Below are 22018 nucleotides of genomic sequence, written 5' to 3'. Positions count from 1 at the left end.
CTAGAAGGATGAAGAACATCAAGCATGTAAGCAAAGGAGAACTGGTATTAACACAATGGACAAGGGGATTAAGTAACATACAGGTTACTCTGTGCCTGTTATTACTATTTGGTGGGTTACTTAAGTGTATATGCAGCCCACAATGTGTTACCTGGGTAGCAGGGCAGAGGGTAGCCTGCGTTGTAACCCTAGCGGGCAACAACTCCTGGTCTGCTCTCACACAGCCTCCAGCATGTAAATTACTCCTAGCTATACAGTATGATTGCTATAGCCAGCCACCCATGAATTACACTGTGAGTAACACCAGCAAACTCCCAGTCCCAAATGTTCCCTTAAAAATGTGCATCTTGTTCTGCCCAGTACCCTCGCTGACAATACAAGCTCATATAAAGTCCATCATTTCATAATAGAAAGCGATATGCACAGATGTTATAATCCTAAATGAAGTTTTCCATACATGCACTGGTTTAGATAAAACAAGTTTATCAACTACAGAAAGATGGATTTTAAGTGATTACAAGTAATGAGGCATAAAAGTCAGAATTGGTCACAAGAAAATAAAAGATAAAACAATTAATATTTAACTCAACAAGCCAAATGAATTCAAAGCATAGGTTTCTCTTACCACATACTCTAGAAGTCTTACTGGCTGGAATCCTTTCAGGCAATACCCCTCCCCCTGTTCAGTGTTAATTTCAGTGTCCTTCAGGTGTTGCTGATGCCATAAGCAGAGAGAAAGGGAGGAGTATTTTGGGGCCACTGTTCTTCTTTCTTATAGCTTTTTCTTTGAAAATAATATCACGCCCTCTTTCCTGCCGAAGAGTGGCTGCTTAACCAGGTAACAATCCATTTGATTTTGTTGACACCTTGCTGAGGCATCAGTTTGTCTTTTATTTTGAGGAATTGGTTTGTGCCTGCTTTTCTAAACTTGGATCATGTCTCAGTAATGTTACACAGTAGAATTTTATAACTTTACATCATGGGTGGCCAACCTGAGCTTGAGAAGGAGGCAGAATTTACCAGTGTACATTGCCAAAGAGCCACAGCAATATGTCAGTAACCCCCTATCAGCTCCCAGCACCTCCCACCCACCAGCAGCCTCCTCGATCAGCACCTTCCGCTCCCTCCCACCCCCACCTCCCAATCAGCTGGGAGGGGGAGAAGTGAGGGAACTGCAGGCTCAGGGGAGTTCGTTGGGAAGGGGTGGAGTGGGGGCAGGGCCTGTGGCAGAGCCAGAGGTTGAGCAGTGAGCACTCCCAGCACATTGGAAAGTTGGTCCCTGTAGCTCCAGCCCTGGAGTCGTGGCTCTTCAGAGGTTAATATACGGCTCCTTGTATAGGCACTATGTGGCTCCGGAGCCACAGGTTGGCCACCCCTGCTTTACATACAATGTTGCCACATGTATTTTACCAGGAGATTAACGGTCAGCAACCAAATTATGAGTTTTCAAATGATAACTAACAAAGCATACTTTGTACAAAATTCATCACAGTTTTGAAAAAGGGTGAAGAACATAGAGATACAGACTGTCACAGGGGATGGTCCTAAAGCCTGCCGTCCCGCCTGAACACCTACACAGCAAGTTTTAGCCCTGCAGCCTGAGTCAGCTGACCCAGGCCAGCTGCAGCTGTGCTGTGGGTCTTTTATTCCAGTGTTGACATACCCTTAGATGTACCTTATGGTACATCTACCCTGCAATTAAAAACGTGTGGGTGACCCATGGGGCTACCGGGGCTCAGCCTAAGGGACTGTTTAATTGCAGTGAAGATGTTTGGGCTCAGCCTGGAGTCCAGGCTCTAGGACCCTGCAAGATGGGAGAGTCCCTGAGCTCAGGCTGCAGCCTGAGCCCTAAGGTCTACACCTCAATTAAACAGCCTCTTAGCCTGAGCCCCATAAGCACTAGTCAGCTGGAATGGGCCAGCCACAGGTATCTAATTGCAGGCTAGATTTACCCTTAGATAACTAGTCTGATTCTTTACTTCAGTCAGAAATGGTTCATATTTTTAGATCCACAGGTCCAGGGTTCAGTCCCCAGCGGGGGCTGTTCAGGGACATTGTTACATGCTGATAGGTGCTATCTATGGGCTTTGTTAAGGTATATTTTAGAAGCTTCAAGCTTCTAGGAGAAAAATAGTCCAAGCAGGTTACTGTCTTTAGGAGGGTGATCTTCTCCATATTAACACCCCATCTTGCAACCAGCTCCATGCACCCAGATCTCTGGGCCCACATGGAACCCTTTTGAGTCTCCATGGGGTCCAAGATCTGTGCAGGAAGAGGGAACATGTGGACATAGGGAAGAACTAGAGGGAGACACTGCCAGCTCCACCCACCTGGAAAAGGTAATACAGTCCCAAACCACAATGCCTTTTCTGTTGACCCTTTCTACACTGAAGAACCCTGCCATATAAAGAGGGATCTGGGGTAGCTGCAGCCAGGTGAGGCCCAGATTGGCAGCATGCCTGCAGTAAAGCTGAGCTGAGCTGGCAGGGAAGAGTGCTGGGAGATAGCATGGAAGCCCAGTGTGGTTGTCACTAGTCCCCTAATTCAGCCAGACAATTCCAATTTCAAATAAATGTCCCTTGTCTAACTGAACTTATTTTGGACCAGTGTCATAGATGGAGCTCAGGGAATCCATATGCTCTGGAGGCAGGACCAACTGGTCACTGAATGGATTCCCCAATCCCTGTGCAGTAAGGAAATGGAGGAGTTAACTGGAGATTCACCTGAAAGTAGTGCTGACTGCCCGTGTCACTTCTTCTGTGTTATAATGGATAAAGTACTTTCCTCTGGTGTAACTGTTATACCAATAAAATAAAAACCAGCAGGATCTTATTAAAGGAGAAAAGGCAAAATACCACATTTATTGTGAATACAGAAAGAATCATAGTAAGCAGTTAGTTATAGCTATAACATTCCATTCAATTTCATATTTATTCACACATTCATTCACACACACACACACACAGAGGTTCTGCAAGGTTGTTATCATAGTTACCAGCCTTAGAGTTGCTCATGCCAAGCCACTGGCCTGGTGGCCTGGACTTGAGGAGGGAGCAGGGCCTTGTTAGGTGCTCATCTGATGCTCCTGGAAATTGGTTTCTAGAATCAGACCCCAAAGTTCTCACTTTCTAGAGTCCATTTTGATAGGAATTTCTTCCTATGCCAGTCGATGGGAATTGCTTCATCATGCTGTTGCTGAATCAATCAGCAGATGGCACATTCCTGACAGCCAGATGTTATCTTGTTCTTTGGTTCTCCCATTCTTGAGGCTGTTGGGTGGATTCCAGTCTGCCCTCCGGGGGTCCTCTGGTTATTTCCACTTGACGCTTTCTTCAGCCGACGGACACTGGATTCTTAGGCTGGCATCTCCCTAATCATTCAGTTATTATCCACACCAAGCATCCATCCACATCCATCCTCTATCTTTATTTTAATCACAATTGTTAACAAAGCGAGATGAATACAACAAAAGGGCAGGGAGTCTCTGGGTGCTGTTTCTGTTGTTACGCAGTATTGCTTTGAGTCTCTCTCTGTGTGAGTAGTTGTTTTACAAAGAATTGCTTTAAGAACAGACTCTGTCTTAGAATGTACTAACACAATTAGCAGCTTGCAAGTTTCACACATAGAGGGAGAGAAACAGTACCAAAAACCAAGAAACCTCTTAATTAGTAATACCCTGGAATTTAAACTATGGAGAATCAAATTCATTTGTGATTTTAATACAGAACTTCTTTAATATGATCCAACATAATCACAGGTTTCAGAGTAGCAGCCCTGTTAGTCTGTATTCGCAAAAAGGAGTACTTGTGGCACCTTAGAGACTAACAAATTTATTAGAGCATAAGTTTTCGTGAGCTACAGCTCACTTCATCGGATGCATTTGGTGGAAAAAACAGAGGAGAGATCTATATACACACACAGAGAACATAGAACATAGATGAAACAATGGGTTTATCATACATACTGTAAGGAGAGTGATCACTTAAGATAAGCCATCACCAGCAGCAGGGGGGGGAAAGGAGGAAAACCTTTCATGGTGACAAGCAAGGTAGGCTAATTCCAGCAGTTAACAAGAATATCAGAGAAACAGTGGGGGGTGGGGTGGGGGAGGAGAAATACCATGGGGAAATAGTTTTACTTCGTGTAATGACTCATCCATTCTCAGTCTCTATTCAAGCCTAAGTTAAATTGTATCCAGTTTGCAAATTAATTCCAATTCAGCAGTCTCTCGTTGGAGTCTGTTTTTGAAGCTTTTTTGTTGAAGGATAGCCACTCTTAGGTCTGTAATCGAGTGACCAGAGAGATTGAAGTGTTCTCCAACTGGTTTTTGAATGTTATAATTCTTGATGTCTGATTTGTGTCCATTCATTCTTTTACGTAGAGACTGTCCAGTTTGGCCAATGTACATGGCAGAGGGGCATTGCTGGCACATGATGGCATATATCACATTGGTAGATGCGCAGGTGAACGAGCCTCTGATAGTGTGGCTGATGTGATTTGGCCCTATGATGGTATCCCCTGAATAGATGTGTGGACAGAGTTGGCAACGGGCTTTGTTGCAAGGATAGGTTCCTGGATTAGTGGTTCTGTTGTGTGGTGTGTGGTTGCTGGTGAGTATTTGCTTCAGATTGGGGGGCTGTCTGTAAGCAAGGACTGGCCTGTCTCCCAAGATCTGTGAGAGTGATGGGTCATCCTTCAGGATAGGTTGTAGATCCTATTCAGGGGATACCATCATAGGGCCTAATCACATCAGCCACAATATCAGAGGCTCGTTCACCTGCGCATCTACCAATGTGATATATGCCATCATGTGCTAGCAATGCCCCTCTGCCATGTACATTGGCCAAACTGGACAGTCTCTACGTAAAAGAATGAATGGACACAAATCAGACGTCAAGAATTATAACATTCAAAAACCAGTTGGAGAACACTTCAATCTCTCTGGTCACTCGATCACAGACCTAAGAGTGGCTATCCTTCAACAAAAAAGCTTCAAAAACAGACTCCAACGAGAGACTGCTGAATTGGAATTAATTTGCAAACTGGATACAATTAACTTAGGCTTGAATAGAGACTGGGAATGGATGAGTCATTACACAAAGTAAAACTATTTCCCCATGGTATTTCTCCCCCCCACCCCACCCCACCGTTCCTCTGATATTCTTGTTAACTGCTGGAATTAGCCTACCTTGCTTGTCACCATGAAAGGTTTTCCTCCTTTCCCCCCCTGCTGCTGGTGATGGCTTATCTTAAGTGATCACTCTCCTTACAGTACAGGCATTGTCCCACATCCTATTAATCCTTACAGCAGGTTCAATGAAATGTTCTTCACTTACTGACTTCAGTCTACACAGATTTTTGCCCCAGATCCCTACATGGCCCCCTCAAGGATTGAACTCACAACCCTGGGTTTAGCAGGCCAATGCTCAAGCCACTGAGCTATCCCTGGTCTCCTTACAGTATGTATGATAAACCCATTGTTTCATGTTCTCTCTGTGTGTATATAGATCTCTCCTCTGTTTTTTCCACCAAATGCATCTGATGAAGTGAGCTGTAGCTCACGAAAGCTTATGCTCTAATAAATTTGTTAGTCTCTAAGGTGCCACAAGTACTCCTTTTCTTTTAACATAATCACAGGTGCTCTTCTGCACTCCTCCTTGCTTGTGCCTGCAAAACAGACATGGTGTCAGAACTGCCTGGGTCCCCACTCCTAAGAGAGGAGAAAACAAGGAGAAGCGAGGAAAGAGACAGTGAGTGCAACACCTCTGTAGCTTGTCTCTGCACCCCCAACTAGTGGAGCAGCTCCCAGAACAGGCTGTGCAGCCAGGGTTGCATTGAAACTGGGCAAAGGTTGTCACTAGTCCCCTCATTCATCTGGACAATCCCAATTTTAGAGGCAACGTCCTTTGTCCTGACTGAATCTATTTTGGACCATGATCCTGCAAACGTCAACACAATGTACTATTCCTTAACAAAACAGCAAGTTTTCAGCTGTGAGCATGCAATTATTCTTGTAAACGTCCTGCAGTTTTAATTTGCCTTGTAACACTTAAGTGAGTTGGTGATAAATTCATTCACTGCCACCCACTTAAATTCCAGACAAAGAAACCCAGAGCACTGAATACAAATATTTTGGGCACACAGCCTAAAATATGGAGTACTGTGGCAAGCACAGGACCAGTTCTAGCTACTATAGCCTAGGGTTTTTAGTGCTCTGGATTTCAGGAATTTTAGCTTCATGAAAGGATTGACCACTTTGATCCGCAATGTGTCAAATCAACATGCTAGGCTATGCTATGCTATGTAACCTCTGTTCAGACCACACTCTGCTCCCTGAGCCAGGACTAGATCTCTGGGATCTTAATTCCTAACATTTTACTATCACCTAGCAAACACAGGCATATAATTAAAGACTGTACCATAATGCTTATGCACGTGGGGGCAGAACTAAGGTTCCACAGGCAGCTTTAATGCTGGCATTGCCCAATTTGTGAGTGCTTAATTTTGCAATGTTCTGTAATGTAGTTTGATTGTGGGCTTGTTTTTTTTCTTTTTTTAATGCAATATAGACCTGTGGAGCCCCCTTTTAGGTTAGTACTATTGTGAAACTTGATGAATCTGAATTGCTAATGAGCTACACAAGCTTTCTTCTGCAGATTACCAGTTTTAATCCAGCTCCACTGGCTAGGGGATGAATGCTGTTTCCATCTGATGGATATTTGGTGGGTCAGTTCAGTTCCCGTTCCCATCTTCTGCTAATTGCAGACTCATAAGAGAGGCCAAGACCTGCATAGGCAACGGAGACTGCACTAGCCCTGTTACCCCTATAGGTAGACTCCCCTCCTCCATCCCCAAATCACGTGAGTCATGCTGTCAGGGCAGTGCGTGGGGGAATGTTGCCCCTGTAGATCAGTACAGGACTTCTTTCACCAGTCCAGGGCTATCAGACCTACACCTTTCACAAGCATTGCATGCAAATACATGGGGGATCAAGTTAACGATTATCGGAATATTATATTGTAACAGGCAAATTAAATAATCAAATAATTTACAGAAAACACCCCTCATCTTGCAATTATATCCCCTCCCCAGCACAACATTCCTCCAACCTCCCCCACACAACTCTTCCCTTCCTGCCCCTTGGCAGAAAGATCTTCCCCTGGGCAGATAATCCCTTTATTTCAGTGTGGGTTGGTAGGTGACAACCAGGTGTGTGTGTGTGGGGGGGGGGAATGTTGCCCCTGTAGATCAGTACATTCATTACTCTGCTAGACACTAAAAATCATGGTCTGAACAGAAACATTGGATTTAGTGTTTATTACAACAATCTGCAACCCACTAACACCTTCTTTTTGTCCTCTGTGTGGCTCAAAAGCTTGTCTCTTTCATCAACAGAAATTGGTCCAATAAAAGATATTATCTCATCTATCTTGTCTAATATCCTGGAACCGACACGGCTACAACTACACTGCATACAAAATCTCTCTTGGTATTTTATTAAGGATTTATTCAGAAAGTAGCAACAGTCCAAGATTTCAGACACTTCTGGGTCTTTCCCTGGAGTAATTGAGCTTTTCCTGTCTGCTGCTGCTTTATGAATAAAGTTGTTATCTTCATAGACTCTCATATAACTATTGGCCCACATCTTGCCATATAATGGGAAAACACATGGAAGGGGAACAGGAAGAGTAAAATTATACAAGGTTCCCCTTGCAGTTTCTTTAGTAGATAGAACTTGTGGAGTTTGGCCCCCTGGGAGAAGTACCGAGTCCAGCCCACAGACTTCACAATCACTGAGATCCACATGTATCTTGGGAATCCACCACTGACACAGGGCCATCTGTGCAGAGCATGTGTGCCTCCACACTAGCTGTGATGCCCCATGCGACTTTCCTTGGCAGAGTATTTTTGCTCTGTGTCAAGTGATCTTAGAGCACATGCATAACAACTAGCAGTGAAGTGGCTGTGGTAAAATACATGCAATCTACTTATCCATCCACAGACATCTATTGTCTGTGGCTGTAAGGGTGGCAGGTGAGACAATCTGGAGATATTGTTGCCATGTGAATAGTGATAGTTGTGCCATCTTTGTGTTCTGATGAAGCTGATGCCACATAGAATCGAAGGACTGGAAGGAACCTCAAGAGGTCATCTAGTCCAGTCCCCTGCATTCATGGCAGAACTAAGTAATAAGCACTACCATCTTCCCTGATAGATTGTTCCCTGATGACTTTCAGATACACTCTACAGCCTTGTCACTGCTGCATCTGCTTACTCTTGGCCCTGGTTCAATTATAGTGGGTATATTCTATTGTGATGTTATAATTTGTGCATGAAAGACAGCAGAGTTCTTACATTGCACAGCTGATGTGCTGCTGCACCCGATTAGACTGAGGTGCTGTATGACAAATGGACTTTGTAATTAGCTGCTGCCAAAAATCCTTTGATTCTGTCAGCCTTGCGGCACTATGTTGGCAAAAAGCAAAATTGGGTTCAGGTACACACTATGCTGGCATTCTCCTACATGTCCCACTGGGCCTTTTAAACACTTTGGCAAGATTTCTTCAGTGTGCCCATGATGCTCCGTTATTCTGTATATCTACAATACATGAGCTGGCATAAATTATCACTGCTAACAAAGCAGAGTCCAGAATGAGGCAAACACTACTTGGATGATTATCTTCATTGGCCCAGTGCTTGTGAATGGCTTTTGACTTAGCTCTATGGGGCAATATTTGTCCACCTTTAAACAGCTCTGACAAATGGATAGGCATAGGGATACACAGGTGACAAAGCAGCAAACTTACAGTAAGTTCAAAGGTTTCAGAGTCGCAGTCGTGTTAGTCTGTATTCGCAAAAAGAAAAGGAGGACTTGTGGCACCTTAGAGACTAACAAATTTATTTGAGTATAAGCTTTCGTGAGCTACAGCCCACTTCATCGGATGCATTTAGTGGAAAATATAGTGGGGAGATTTATATACATAGAGAACATGAAACAGTGGGTGTTACCATACACACTGTAACGAGAGTGATCACTTAAGGTGAGCTACTACCAGCAGGAGAGGGTGAGGGGGAAAACCTTTTCTAGTGATAATCAAGGGGGCCATTTCCAGCAGTTGACAAGAACGTCTGAGGAACAGTGGGGGGGGCGGGATAATAAACATGGGGAAATAGTTTTACTTTGTGTAATGACCCATCCACTCACAGTCTCTATTCAAGCCTAAGTTAATTGTATCCAGTTTGCAAATTAATTCCAATTCAGCAGTCTCTCATTGGAGTCTGGTTTTGAAGTTTTTTTGTTGAAGAATTGCAACTTTTAGGTCTGTAATCGAGTGACCAAAGAGATTGAAGTGTTCTCCAACTGGTTTTTGAATGTTATAATTCTTGATGTCTGATTTGTGTCCATTTATTCTTTTACATAGAGACTGTCCAGTTTGACCAATGTACATGGCAGAGGGGCATTGCTGGCACATGATGGCATATATCACGTTGGTAGATGTGCAGGTGAACGAGCCTCTGATGGTGTTGCTGATGTGATTAGGCTCTATGATGGTGTCCCCTGAATAGATATATGGACACAGTTGGCAATGGGCTTTGTTGCAAGGATATGTTCCTGGGTTAGTGGTTCTGTTGTGCGGTGTGTGGTTGCTGGCGAGTATTTGCTTCAGGTTGGGGGGCTGTCTGTAAACAAGGACTGGCCTGTCTCCCAAGATCTGTGAGAGTGATGGGTTGTCCTTCAGGGTAGGTTGTAGATCCTTGATGATGCGTTGGAGAGGTTTTAGTTGGGGGTTGAAGGTGATGGCTAGTGGCGTTCTGTTGTTTTCTTTGTTGGGCCTGTCCTGTAGTAGGTGACTTCTGGGTACTCTTCTGGCTCTGTCAATCTGTTTCTTCATTTCAGCAGGTGGATATTGTAGTTGTAAGAATGCTTGATAGAGATCTTGTAGGTGTTTGTCTCCGTTTGAGGGGTTGGAGCAAATGCGGTTGTATCGTAGAGCTTGGCTGTAGACAATGGATTGTGTGATGTAGTCTGGATGAAAGCTGGAGGCATGCAGGTAGGAATAGCGATCAGTAGGTTTCCGATATAGGGTGGTGTTTATGTGACCATCGCTTATTAGCACCATAATGTCCAGAAAGCGGGATCTCTTGTGTGGACTGGTCCAGGCTAAGGTTGATGGTGGGATGGAAATTGTTGAAATCATGGTGGAATTCCTCAAGGGCTTCTTTTCCATGGGTCCAGATGATGAAGATGTCATCAATGTAGCGCGAGTAGGGGCATCAGGGGACAAGAATTGTATCATGTTCGTGGGGGTGGAGGGGCAGAAGGAGAGGCCCCGAGATAGGACAGATTCTTCTGCTGGGCTAAGAGTATAGTTGGATAGATTAACAATATTTCTGGGTGGGTTAAGGGAACCACTGTTGTGGCCCCTTGTGGCATGTAGTAGTTTAGATAGTTTAGTGTCCTTTTTTTCTTTTGTAGAGAAGCAAAGTGTGTGTTGTAAATGGCTCGTCTAGTTTTTGTAAAGTCCAGCCATGAGGAAGTTTGTGTGGAAGGTTGGTTTTTTATGAGAGTATTCAATTTTGAGAGCTCATTCTTAATCTTTCCCTGTTTGCTGTAGAGGATGTTGATCAGGTCCACAGTTTCTAGAGCGTGTGGCACAAGCTGTCAGCATAGTCTGTGTAGTGTGTAGATTGTAATGGATTTTTTATCTTCAGTCCTTTTGGTATGATGTCCATCTGTTTGCATTTGGAAAGGAAGATGATGTCACCTGTATCTGTACGAGTTTTTTCATGCAGTTGATAGATTTCCACTCCATATGGCTAAATTCAGTACCTTGCATAATGAGAGGTTTCAGAGTAGCAGCCGTGTTAGTCTGTATTCGCAAAAAGAAAAGGAGTACTTGTGGCACCTTAGAGACTAACAAATTTATTTGAGCATAAGCTTTCGTGAGCTACAGCTCACTTCATTGGATGCATTCAGTGATCAACATACTCTATGCTCAAATAAATTTGTTAGTCTCTAAGGTGCCACAAGTACTCCTTTTCTTTTCGCGACTAAGTTCAAAGAGGATTTTCTTACAAAGAACATGCTTCCTAACCCCCTGTAAATAGTGAAACCGAGTTACAGCAGGAAGAAAAGTCTGAAGCAAAAACAATTTAAGTACTATCCATTTCTATAAAGAAAATGCAACAAGCTCAAATACAAAATAACCAAACCTTATAGCATCTCAGAGCAATTCTAAAGGGCTTGACACCAGAAAAACCCAGGTCAGTCCAAGTATAAAACTGTACTGGGATGAAAGATTAAACCTGTGCCTATAATGGGAGTCTATACAGAGGCCACTGTGTCATAATGGAAAATGATGGGTATATAACCAACAGCCCTCAGGGCCACAAGAAGAGCAAGGACAGGACCGCAGGCAGAGTCTTACCCTGATTGGACACATGAGAGATGCCAGATGACAAAGGAACATGTTTCCTGTACACTGCGATGTCACTCCTTATCAACAAGCTAAATGGGTGAGCACAGGGAACCATGAAGGTTATGGGACCACTACCAGGCCACCACCACGGCCATGAGGGGGATTTGAAATGGGCAGCAGGAGAGTAGAAGGGGCCATGTCAGCACCAAGGAACGGGTGTGTGTGGAAGGGGCTGCTGCGCTGTTACCCAAACTCATACATTCTAAGACCAAAAGGGCCTATTGTGACCATCTAGAGTCTGATCTTCTGCAGAAGACAGGCCAATGGAGGGGGCTGGGAGAGGAGGATTCATGTTTTATCACGGTATTGGGGGAAATGTTGTCACTCTGGTGATGGTGAGGGGAGGAAAAGGTACCATCAGCATGGCAATGGGGGAAATGCTGTCATGCTGGTGATGGGGTGGGGGGCTTTATCACCAGGACGATGGGGGAATGCGGTCACCCTGGTGATGGGATGGGGGCTTTCTCACCATGGCGATGGGGGAATGCAGTCACCCTGGTGATGGGGTGGGGGGCTTTCTCACCATGGCGATGGGGGAATGCAGTCACCCTGGTGATGGGGTGGGGGCTTTATCACCATGGCGATGGGGGAATGCGGTCACCCTGGTGATGGGATGGGGGCTTTATCACCATGGCGATGGGGGAATGCAGTCACCCTGGTGATGGGGTGGGGGCTTTATCACCATGGCGATGGGGGAATGCGGTCACCCTGGTGATGGGATGGGGGCTTTCTCACCATGGCGATGGGGGAATGCAGTCACCCTGGTGATGGGGTGGGGGCTTTATCACCATGGCGATGGGGGAATGCGGTCACCCTGGTGATGGGATGGGGGCTTTCTCACCATGGCGATGGGGGAATGCAGTCACCCTGGTGATGGGGTGGGGGCTTTATCACCATGGCGATGGGGGAATGCAGTCACCCTGGTGATGGGGTGGGGGCTTTATCACCATGGCGATGGGGGAATGCGGTCACCCTGGTGATGGGATGGGGGCTTTCTCACCATGGCGATGGGGGAATGCGGTCACCCTGGTGATGGGATGGGGGCTTTCTCACCATGGCGATGGGGGAATGCAGTCACCCTGGTGATGGGATGGGGGCTTTCTCACCAGGGCGATGGGGGAATGCGGTCACCCTGGTGATGGGGTGGGGGGCTTTCTCACCATGGCGATGGGGGAATGCAGTCACCCTGGTGATGGGGTGGGGGCTTTATCACCATGGCGATGGGGGAATGCGGTCACCCTGGTGATGGGATGGGGGCTTTATCACCATGGCGATGGGGGAATGCAGTCACCCTGGTGATGGGGTGGGGGCTTTATCACCATGGCGATGGGGGAATGCGGTCACCCTGGTGATGGGATGGGGGCTTTCTCACCATGGCGATGGGGGAATGCAGTCACCCTGGTGATGGGGTGGGGGCTTTATCACCATGGCGATGGGGGAATGCGGTCACCCTGGTGATGGGATGGGGGCTTTCTCACCATGGCGATGGGGGAATGCGGTCACCCTGGTGATGGGGTGGGGGCTTTATCACCATGGCGATGGGGGAATGCGGTCACCCTGGTGATGGGGTGGGGGCTTTCTCACCATGGCGATGGGGGAATGCGGTCACCCTGGTGATGGGATGGGGGCTTTCTCACCAGGGCGATGGGGGAATGCGGTCACCCTGGTGATGGGGTGGGGGCTTTCTCACCAGGGCGATGGGGGAATGCGGTCACCCTGGTGATGGGATGGGGGCTTTCTCACCAGGGCGATGGGGGAATGCGGTCACCCTGGTGATGGGGTGGGGGCTTTCTCACCAGGGCGATGGGGGAATGCGGTCACCCTGGTGATGGGGTGGGGGCTTTCTCACCAGGGCGATGGGGGAATGCGGTCACCCTGGTGATGGGGTGGGGGCTTTATCGCCCTGGCGACGGGGCAAAGGGGCGCTACTCTCGGAGGGCACCCTGTATCCGGCTGGGCCCAGCACGCCGGGCTGCCCGACACGTGGGGCGGGGTATCTGTGTGTCCCGCGCGGGCGGGACCGGGTCACCCTCTGCGCAGGCGGGCCCCGAGGTGCCGAGGCGGGGAGGGGCAGCTGGCTCCGCCCCCAGCGCTGCGGGGGCCCCGACTTCGGCCCCGCACGCCAAGAGCCGGCGTCCCGCTGACACCGGAAGTGCACTTGCTGCCCGCAGCTAACATGGCGGATGCGGCTTCCTCTAGAGCCGCGCGCGCAGCGGCACGGCCGTTGTGCCCTCATTGGGCCGCTGCCTTTCGCTTTCGGGGCAGCACGTGGGCTGTGACGCAGCAGCACTAATGCGCCGCGCAGGCGCCCTGGGAAGGGGAAGAAGCCGCTGGCTGCGGAGGATGTCGGCGCAAGGGGATTGCGAGTTCCTGGTGAAGCGGGCCCGGGACCTGGTGCAGGGGGACCTGTGGGCGGCCAAGGCCTGGCTCATCACGGCGCGGAGCCTCTACCCGGCCGACTTCAACATCCAGGTCAGGGCGGCAGCCCACCCCTGCCGCTCCCCGCTGTGTGCGCGGCCCGCGCCTCGCCCCCCTTCCCACAGTGCCTTGCGGCCGCCCCCCCCCCGCGTGCGCCTCGCCCCCCTTCCCACAGTGCCTTGCGGCCGCCCCCCCCCGCGTGCGCCTCGCCCCCCTTCCCACAGTGCCTTGCGGCCGCCCCCCCCCCGCGTGCGCCTCGCCCCCCTTCCCACAGTGCCTTGCGGCCGCCCCCCCCCGCGTGCGCCTCGCCCCCCTTCCCACAGTGCCTTGCGGCCGCCCCCCCCCGCGTGCGCCTCGCCCCCCTTCCCACAGTGCCTTGCGGCCGCCCCCCCCCGGGGGCGCCTCGCCCCCCTTCCCACAGTGCCTTGCGGCCGCCCCCCCCCCGCGTGCGCCTCGCCCCCCTTCCCACAGTGCCTTGCGGCCGCCCCCCCCCCGCGTGCGCCTCGCCCCCCTTCCCACAGTGCCTTGCGGCCGCCCCCCCCCGCGTGCGCCTCGCCCCCCTTCCCACAGTGCCTTGCGGCCGCCCCCCCCGCGTGCGCCTCGCCCCCCCTTCCCACAGTGCCTTGCGGCCGCCCCCCCCCCGCGTGCGCCTCGCCCCCCTTCCCACAGTGCCTTGCGGCCGCCCCCCCCCGCGTGCGCCTCGCCCCCCTTCCCACAGTGCCTTGCGGGCGCCCCCCCCGCGTGCGCCTCGCCCCCGTTCCCCGCGGGTCACCCCCCTTCCCACAGTGCCTTGCGGCAGCTCCCAGCCCTGTGTGCGGCCCATACCTCGCACCCCTTCCCACAGTGCCTTGCAGCAGCCTCAGGAGAGCGTGGATGTGGTTGGTCCTCATATTCCTCAAGTCAGCATCTTGGGCACTTGGCTGGTCTTGCCACATGGAGCCAGCCCTGGCAGCAGGAGCCTCCCTCTGCCCTGAGCTGAAGGGTAGCATTGACACAGGCCATCTCTGAACCCTGGGGAGGAGGATGGTGGCAGCACATGGCCCAGGCCCCCCACATGTGGGTGGTCATACCATCGCACAGCCATGGCAGGGACCTTAGGGACCTGGCTGCATCCCAGCCTGTAAACCACTTGAAGTGTGGCTGAGGTCCTATGCTGCAGGGATGTACCTATGGGCCTTGCACTGTGTGCGGAGGCCTTGCGCTGAGCTGATGCACTCCTCGTGGAGTGACGTGTGGGCCACCCAATGCAGGGGTGCTCAGGTGAATTGGCTAAAGGTGTGAATTCAGCATGTTAAATGCCCTGGGGATTGCTCTCGCAGGCAGTAAAGTCGCCATTCATGGGAACCCCTTTCCTTCTGAGACCCCTTCCACACGGGGTTTAATGTGTTTTAATTTACATGTATTGTCTTTGGATCTTCATTTGATTCATTTGAGCTTTCATTGGTATTGTCTTATAGACATAACCTTCGCAGGAGCTAGAGCTATCCTGAAAAATAAAAACCTATACTAGAGAAATGGTAGTCCAGAGCACACAGAGTACGGGGAAAGCAATGGAGGCAAAAGTTTTTTCAGTCCCAGTCAGCTCAAACGCTTTCTTTTCACTTCACCTTTCTGCACAACAAAATTCCAACCTGGGGAAATTAAAGTAAAAACACAAATGGACTATAGGAACAATAAGTAGTTAATGATGCGAGAGTCATAGCCTCTGCTGTGTGCTGGCAGTGCTTCTTCCTGTTCCCAGGCACAGCTGTATAAAATCGTACTTTACAGAATTCCAATGTAAGAATTTTGGCATACAAAAGATTAACACTTTCAGATTGTAACAAAATATAATTATTATAAGACTCTACTTGACTTGCAGGACGATTGTCAAAAAATTGGGTTCAGAGTAGCAGCCGTGTTAGTCTGTATTCGCAAAAAAAAAAAAGGAGTACTTGTGGCACCTTAGAGACTAACAAATTTATTTGAGCATAAGCTTTCATGAGCTACAGCTCACTTCATCGGATGCATTCAGTGGAAAATACAGTGGGGAGATTTTTATATACACACACAGAGAACATAAAACAGTGGGTTTTATCATACACACTGTAAGGAGAGTGATCACTTAAGATGAGCTATTACCAGCAGGAAGGGGGGGGAGAAGGAGGAAAACCTTTTATGGTGATAATCAAGATGGGCCATTTCCAGCAGTTAACAAGAATGTCTGAGGAACAAGAGTACTTGTGGCATCTTAGAGACAAACAAATTTATTTGAGCATAAGCTTTCGTGAGCTACAGCTCACTTCGTTGGATGCATTTCTGTAGCTCTGCAAGCTGTAGCTCACGAAAGCTTATTCTCAAATAAATTTGTTAGTCTCTAAAGTGCCACAAGTACTCCTTTTCTTTTTGCGAATACAGATTAACACGGCTGCTAGTCTGAAACCTGTCTGAGGAACGGTGGGGGTGTGGGGGGGAGAAATAACATGGGGAAATAGTTTTATTTTTTGTGTAATGACCCATCCCAGTCTCTATTCAAGCCTAAGTTAATTGTATCCAGTTTGCAAATTAATTCCAATTCAGTAGTCACTCGTTGGAGTCTGTTTTTGAAGTTTTTTTGTTGAAGGATAGCCGCTCTCAGGTCTGTAATCCAGTGACTGGAGAGATTGAAGTGTTTTTGAATGTTATAATTCTTGACATCTGATGTGTGTCCATTTATTCTTTTATGTAGAGACTGTCCAGTTTGACCAATGTACATGGCAGAGGGGCATTGCTGGCACATGATGGCATATATCACATTGGTAGATGCGCAGGTGAACGAGCCTCTGATAGTGTGGCTGATGTGATTAGGCTCTATGATGGTGTCCCCTGAATAGATATGTGGACACGGTTGGCAACGGGCTTTGTTGCAAGGACAGGTTCCTGGGTTAGTGGTTCTGTTGTGTGGTGTGTGGTTGCTAGTGAGTATTTGCTTCAGGTTGGGGGGCTGTCTGTAAGCAAGGACTGGCCTGTCTCCCAAGATCTGTGAGAGTGATGGGTCGTCCTTCAGGATAGGTTGTAGATCCTTGATGATGCGTTGGAGAGGTTTTAGTTGGGGGTTGAAGGTGATGGCTAGTGGCGTTCTGTTATTTTCTTTGTTGGGCCTGTCCTGTAGTAGGTGACTTCTGGGTACTCTTCTGGCTCTGTCAATCTGTTTCTTCACTTCAGCAGGTGGGTATTGTAGTTGTAAGAATGCATGATAGAGATCTTGTAGGTGTTTGTCTCTGTCTGAGGGGTTGGAGCAAATGCGGTTGTATTGTAGAGCTTGGCTGTAGACAATGGATCGTGTAGTATGATCTGGATGAAAGCTAGAGGCATGTAGGTAGGAATAGCAGTCAGTAGGTTTGCGATATAAGGTGGTGTTTATGTGACAATCGCTTATTAGCACCGTAGCGAACAGGAAGTGGATCTCATGTGTGGACTGGTCCAGGCTGAGGTTGACGGTGGGATGGAAATTGTTGAAATCATGGTGGAATTCCTCAAGGGCTTCTTTTCCATGGGTCCAGATGATGAAGATGTCATCAATGTAGCACAAGTAGAGTAGGGGCATTAGGAGATGAGAGCTGAGGAAGCGTTGTTCTAAGTCAGCCATAAAAATGTTGGCATACTGTGGGACCATGCGGGTACCTATTGCAGTGCTGCTGATTTGAAGGTATACATTGTCCCCAAATGTGAAATAGTTATGGGTGAGGACAAAGTCACAAAGTTCAGCCACCAGGTTAGCCGTGACATTATCGGGGATACTGTTCCTGACTGCTTGTAGTCCATCTTTGTGTGGAATGTTGGTGTAGAGGCTTCTACATCCATAGTGGCTAGGATGGTGTTTTTAGGAAGATCACCAATGGATTGTAATTTCCTCAGGAAGTCAGTGGTGTCTTGAAGATAGCTGGGAGTGCTGGTAGCAGAGGGCCTGAGGAGGGAGTCTACATAGCCAGATAATCCTGCTGTCAGGGTGCCAATGCCTGAGATGATGGGGCGTCCAGGATTTCCAGGGTTATGGATCTTGGGTAGCAGATAGAATACCCCAGGTCGGGGTTCCAGGAGTGTGTCTGTGCGGATTTTTTCTTGTGCTTTTTCAGGGAGTTTCTTGAGCAAATGGTGTAGTTTCTTTTGGTAACCCTCAGTGGGATCAGAGAGTAATGACTTGTAGAAAGTGGTGTTGGAGAGCTGCCTAGTAGCCTCTTGTTCATATTCCGACATATTCATGATGACAACAGCACCTCCTTTGTTAGCCTTTTTGATTATGATGTAGAGTTGTTTCTGAGGCTGTGGATGACGTGTTCTGCACGGCTGAGGTTATGGGGCAAGTGATGGCTGCTTTTCCACAATTTCAGCCCGTGTACGTCAGCGGAAGTACTCTATGTAGAAGTCCGTTCTGTTGTTTCGACCTTCAGGAGTCGTCCACCCAGAATCCTTCTTTTTGTAGTGTTGGTAGGGTTGCTCAGGGGGGTGGATTTTTCAAACTTGAGGGACATAACATTTAAATTTACATAGTTAAGTGTAGATGTGGCCTCATTCATTATGATGTTTTAAGTTGGATGTGCACTTTTTTCACTTCTGCCATTCTTGTGTTGCCTAGCTGCATTGTCAAGGCAAATAATCAGGGTTCTGTTTTTGTTTTTTTTATTTAACAAAACAAACTAGGGAATGCCATAGAAAACCTCCGTTGCAAACATATACAGCCCTGGTCCTGCAAACACTTAAGCACGTGCTTGACTTCAATAGCACTACTAGTGCTAAAAGCTAAGTATGCTCATACGTGTTTGCAGGGGGCAAAGGCTGTAAAGTGAAGCATCGATAAGTTAGGAAATGACAAAGTTAATGTCACTTGAAGAAACTGCTATTGTGTCCATGTGTTATGATAGTGCTTTTCAAACTTTCATATTGTGACACACAAAAGAGATTGTCATTTATCACCTTTCCTTCTATTCCCAGTTGTGTGGCCCCACAAGCTCTCTCATTCATGAACAAATAACATTCCTGTGACAATTACAGCAACTGTTTCCAAGGAAAAATAATATTAAAAAAAATAACTATTGCATTTTTATGAAATCTAGCAAGGAGGAAGGAACAGTCCTCTGCAGGGCCCCAGCAAATGGTTCATAGACCTGTGTTTTGGATTCTCTGCAATCTTTAATTATATTATTGCAAATTCATTTTTCTCTGATGCTCTTGCATCATTAATACTTAGATGGAGAGAATGCAGCGAATGAGTTGGTGTGCATGGTGAACAAAGTGTCATCTCTGCTTCCTTATAGTTCAGATTCTGTTTAATTACAACAGTGTAAATCTGGAATAAATCTCTTAACATACACCATAAATTTACACTGAATGTACCCAGCTGTGAGAGTTGAATTGTCACTCAATACATGGGGTAGATGGTGCCACTCATTGCACAGAGTAGATGGGGTACAGTGCAGAGGCAGATTGCACTCATTTGAGAGGATAACACATTTATTCAAAAAACTAAAGTAAATTAATGTGCATTGTCAAAGTAAAGTTTCAAATGTTGACTGTGTGCACCTCTCATCTTCATTTCTATTCTAATAACTTATTTACAAATATTGCACTGCGTCTTGTTCACTGTACATAGTCTAGTCTGCACACTGAATGAGGCATTGGTCCTGTGGATAAAACAGCATGTGATCATATAGTAAAAATGCTGTATTGTAATGCATACATTCAAAGGTACAGAGTTAACTTTAACTTTGGTATTTCTTGCCTTTAGAGTTTGTGCCCACTTCTCAATTGGTGTAAATTGGATAGCTCCATTAAAGTCAAAGGAGCTATGTTGATTTACACCATTGGAACATCTGCCCCTTTCACTTTTCAGTCTTGAATAATCTTTTACCTTTATTTTGTACAAAAGTTGCATAGCTTCATAAATGTATATGGTGGTTTACAGAAAATTTAGACTAGAACCTGCCTTCCCCGTGAATTCACAGTTTAACTCAGACAAATATGATATACAGGACAAGCCTGAAGAACCAAGAATGCATGGACTCAGGGAAGAGTTCAGCCTAGAAAATTTTCATAGAAGTGGGATTCAAAGAGGGATTTGAAGGAGGAGAGAGTGGGTACTTGGATATGCAAGAAACTGATCAGATTCCTTCAGCAGAAGACTAGAGAGAACTGTTGGAAAACTCCAAAGAGGGTAGGGGTGTCAGAATCCATTGGGTGAAGATGGGTGTTATGCTGAAAGTTGCACAGGCATTGTCATGTTAAAGATCATGGTTTTGGTTTGCTTTTTAAACCTTCCTACAATTAAAAATGAAAACTTTGTAAAAGTTTAATTGCTTTTGGCATTTCACCCAGCAAAGACAATGAAAATAGACCAGTCAGTTTCTTTACTTTGTTTATAGTTGGTTTAGACAAATGTTTTTGTCTCCTGCACTAGCACAGTGCTGCAGTGTTTGGGTTTCAGGCTTTGCAGCAGGATTTTTATTCGTATAAAAATAACCTTTTTCATTGGAATTTTCCATTATTTACATTGGCCTTAGGTGTCAAAACTTTAACCAAATTTGAGTAGTGTCCCTGGGAATAAACTTGCTTGTGTAATTGATGGAGTTCATTGTATTACCATTGCTTATTTTTATTTTAGAGAAGATTCAATCAACTTATTTATCTTAACAATATTAAAACATATAGCAGTTAAAGTAATATTTTTGTATGGTTACGAATATTTACCATCACTTTTTAGTTTCTGAATTGAATACTCAGTGTGGTACTTTCAGTATTTACTATTCCAATATGGGCTCATTATGACGGGTTTCAGTATGGAAGAAGTAAGTGGGTACATGAGTATATACAGTGTGGCTAATCTTCCGTTCTCATGTATTTCAGTATGAAATGTACACTATTGAGAGGAATGCTGAGCGGACAGCATCAGCTGGCAGACTGTTATATGACATGTAAGTAACATAAATGCTTTTTGCTTAATTCTCTTTTGAAAGTGTATTGTAAACTTAGCTGAACATAGAACTCTAAATACACTCCAGTCATCTCTTTCCATGCTGTATACCACAGTATTTTTTATCATAAGATGGGAGTGCAAGGATCTTCAGAGATCTTATGCTGATGTTATGTTGTTTCTGTAGGCAAACTAGACGGATATTACTAAACTTTTAAAAACAAAATCATCCATGAAAGCAAAATATTTCTTTGCATTTCTCCTTACAAGTGCTTTCAAAGCAAGCTTTCTGTTTTAAACTAAATTTGGGATTATTCTAATTTTTTGCCTGACCTTTTTTTCCAGGTTTGTGAATTTTCCAGACCAACCAGTGGTGTGGAGGGAGATTAATGTTATTACATCAGCATTAAGGAATGACTCGCAGGATAAGCAGACTCAGTTCTTAAGAGGTAAGGACTCTGTCATCTGACAGAGGTGGAGTCTAGTGGGAGTCTAAGAATAAATCCCCAGGCTACACAGCTGATTTGGAAGCCGCAAGTCCTAGTCTGGTGAACTGTCTGTGGTCTATTGTATACAGTGACTCTCTGCCACAGAGACTCGCCCACTGTTAGGTTTAGGAGACAGAGGGGAAGAAGGAGGGCAGGGAGCTGAAGCACTGTGAGAAGTGTAACTACTGGCTCCACTTCTATGTCAGTATCCCTTGCCAGGGAACAACCTGTTGTTGACTAGCAGAGGATTTGGTGAACCACAGGTGGCTTGTGAAATTGGGACTTGAATCTGACAAACAAAATGTATTTTGCTGGCTAAAAACATGCACCAGAACAGTTAGTGAAGGCTGTTGGGGCAGGTCATGGAGAACAGTTTGTGTAGGGATTATAGAGCCAAACATTCATAAATACCTCCTGTGAAAATACAAGAGAAGGAGTATGTCGCACTCTTATTTCTAGCCAGACACTTCATTTCTCTTCACTTCATTTCTTAACTCCTTTTCTCATTTACACAGGGTCGGAGGTGCCAATGATTCTTGTCACTTCTTCTAATGACTCAAGTGACAAATAAATAGAATGGCTGTAGTGTGTTGATACGGATGAGACCTTCTTGGAAATTGACCTTTTAAGGGTTTAATAAAGGATATAGAATCATAGAACCATAGGGTTAGAAGGGACTGCAAGGGTCATCTAGTCTAACCCGCTGC

At 46.6% G+C, this 22018-nt stretch overlaps 2 protein-coding genes across 7 annotated transcripts in view; one reads left to right on the top strand and one right to left on the bottom strand.

Moving 5' to 3' along the window:
- CSGALNACT1 (chondroitin sulfate N-acetylgalactosaminyltransferase 1) overlaps positions 1–13198 on the bottom strand; it is a 102645-nt gene extending 89447 nt beyond the window's left edge. The window contains exon 1 of the mRNA XM_043513999.1: positions 11430–13198. The gene's annotated coding sequence lies outside the window, so the exon portion shown is untranslated. The remainder of the gene's footprint in view (positions 1–11429) is intronic.
- A 202-nt stretch (positions 13199–13400) lies between these two features.
- INTS10 (integrator complex subunit 10) overlaps positions 13401–22018 on the top strand; it is a 47602-nt gene continuing 38984 nt past the window's right edge. The window contains exons 1-3 of one of the 6 annotated variants that reach the window (XM_038398866.2): positions 13401–13952; positions 20757–20824; positions 21169–21272. In XM_038398866.2, coding sequence (XP_038254794.1) covers positions 13773–13952; positions 20757–20824; positions 21169–21272 — 352 coding nt within the window. In that variant the 5' untranslated portion in view covers positions 13401–13772. The remainder of the gene's footprint in view (positions 13953–20756; positions 20825–21168; positions 21273–22018) is intronic. The other 5 variants (XM_038398865.2, XM_038398861.2, XM_038398863.2 and 2 more) reach the window with 5 other exon arrangements.

Source organism: Dermochelys coriacea, chromosome 4, assembly GCF_009764565.3.
Source record: "Dermochelys coriacea isolate rDerCor1 chromosome 4, rDerCor1.pri.v4, whole genome shotgun sequence".
NCBI lineage: Eukaryota > Metazoa > Chordata > Testudines > Dermochelyidae > Dermochelys > Dermochelys coriacea.
This window is presented reverse-complemented; position numbering and strand designations above follow the sequence as displayed.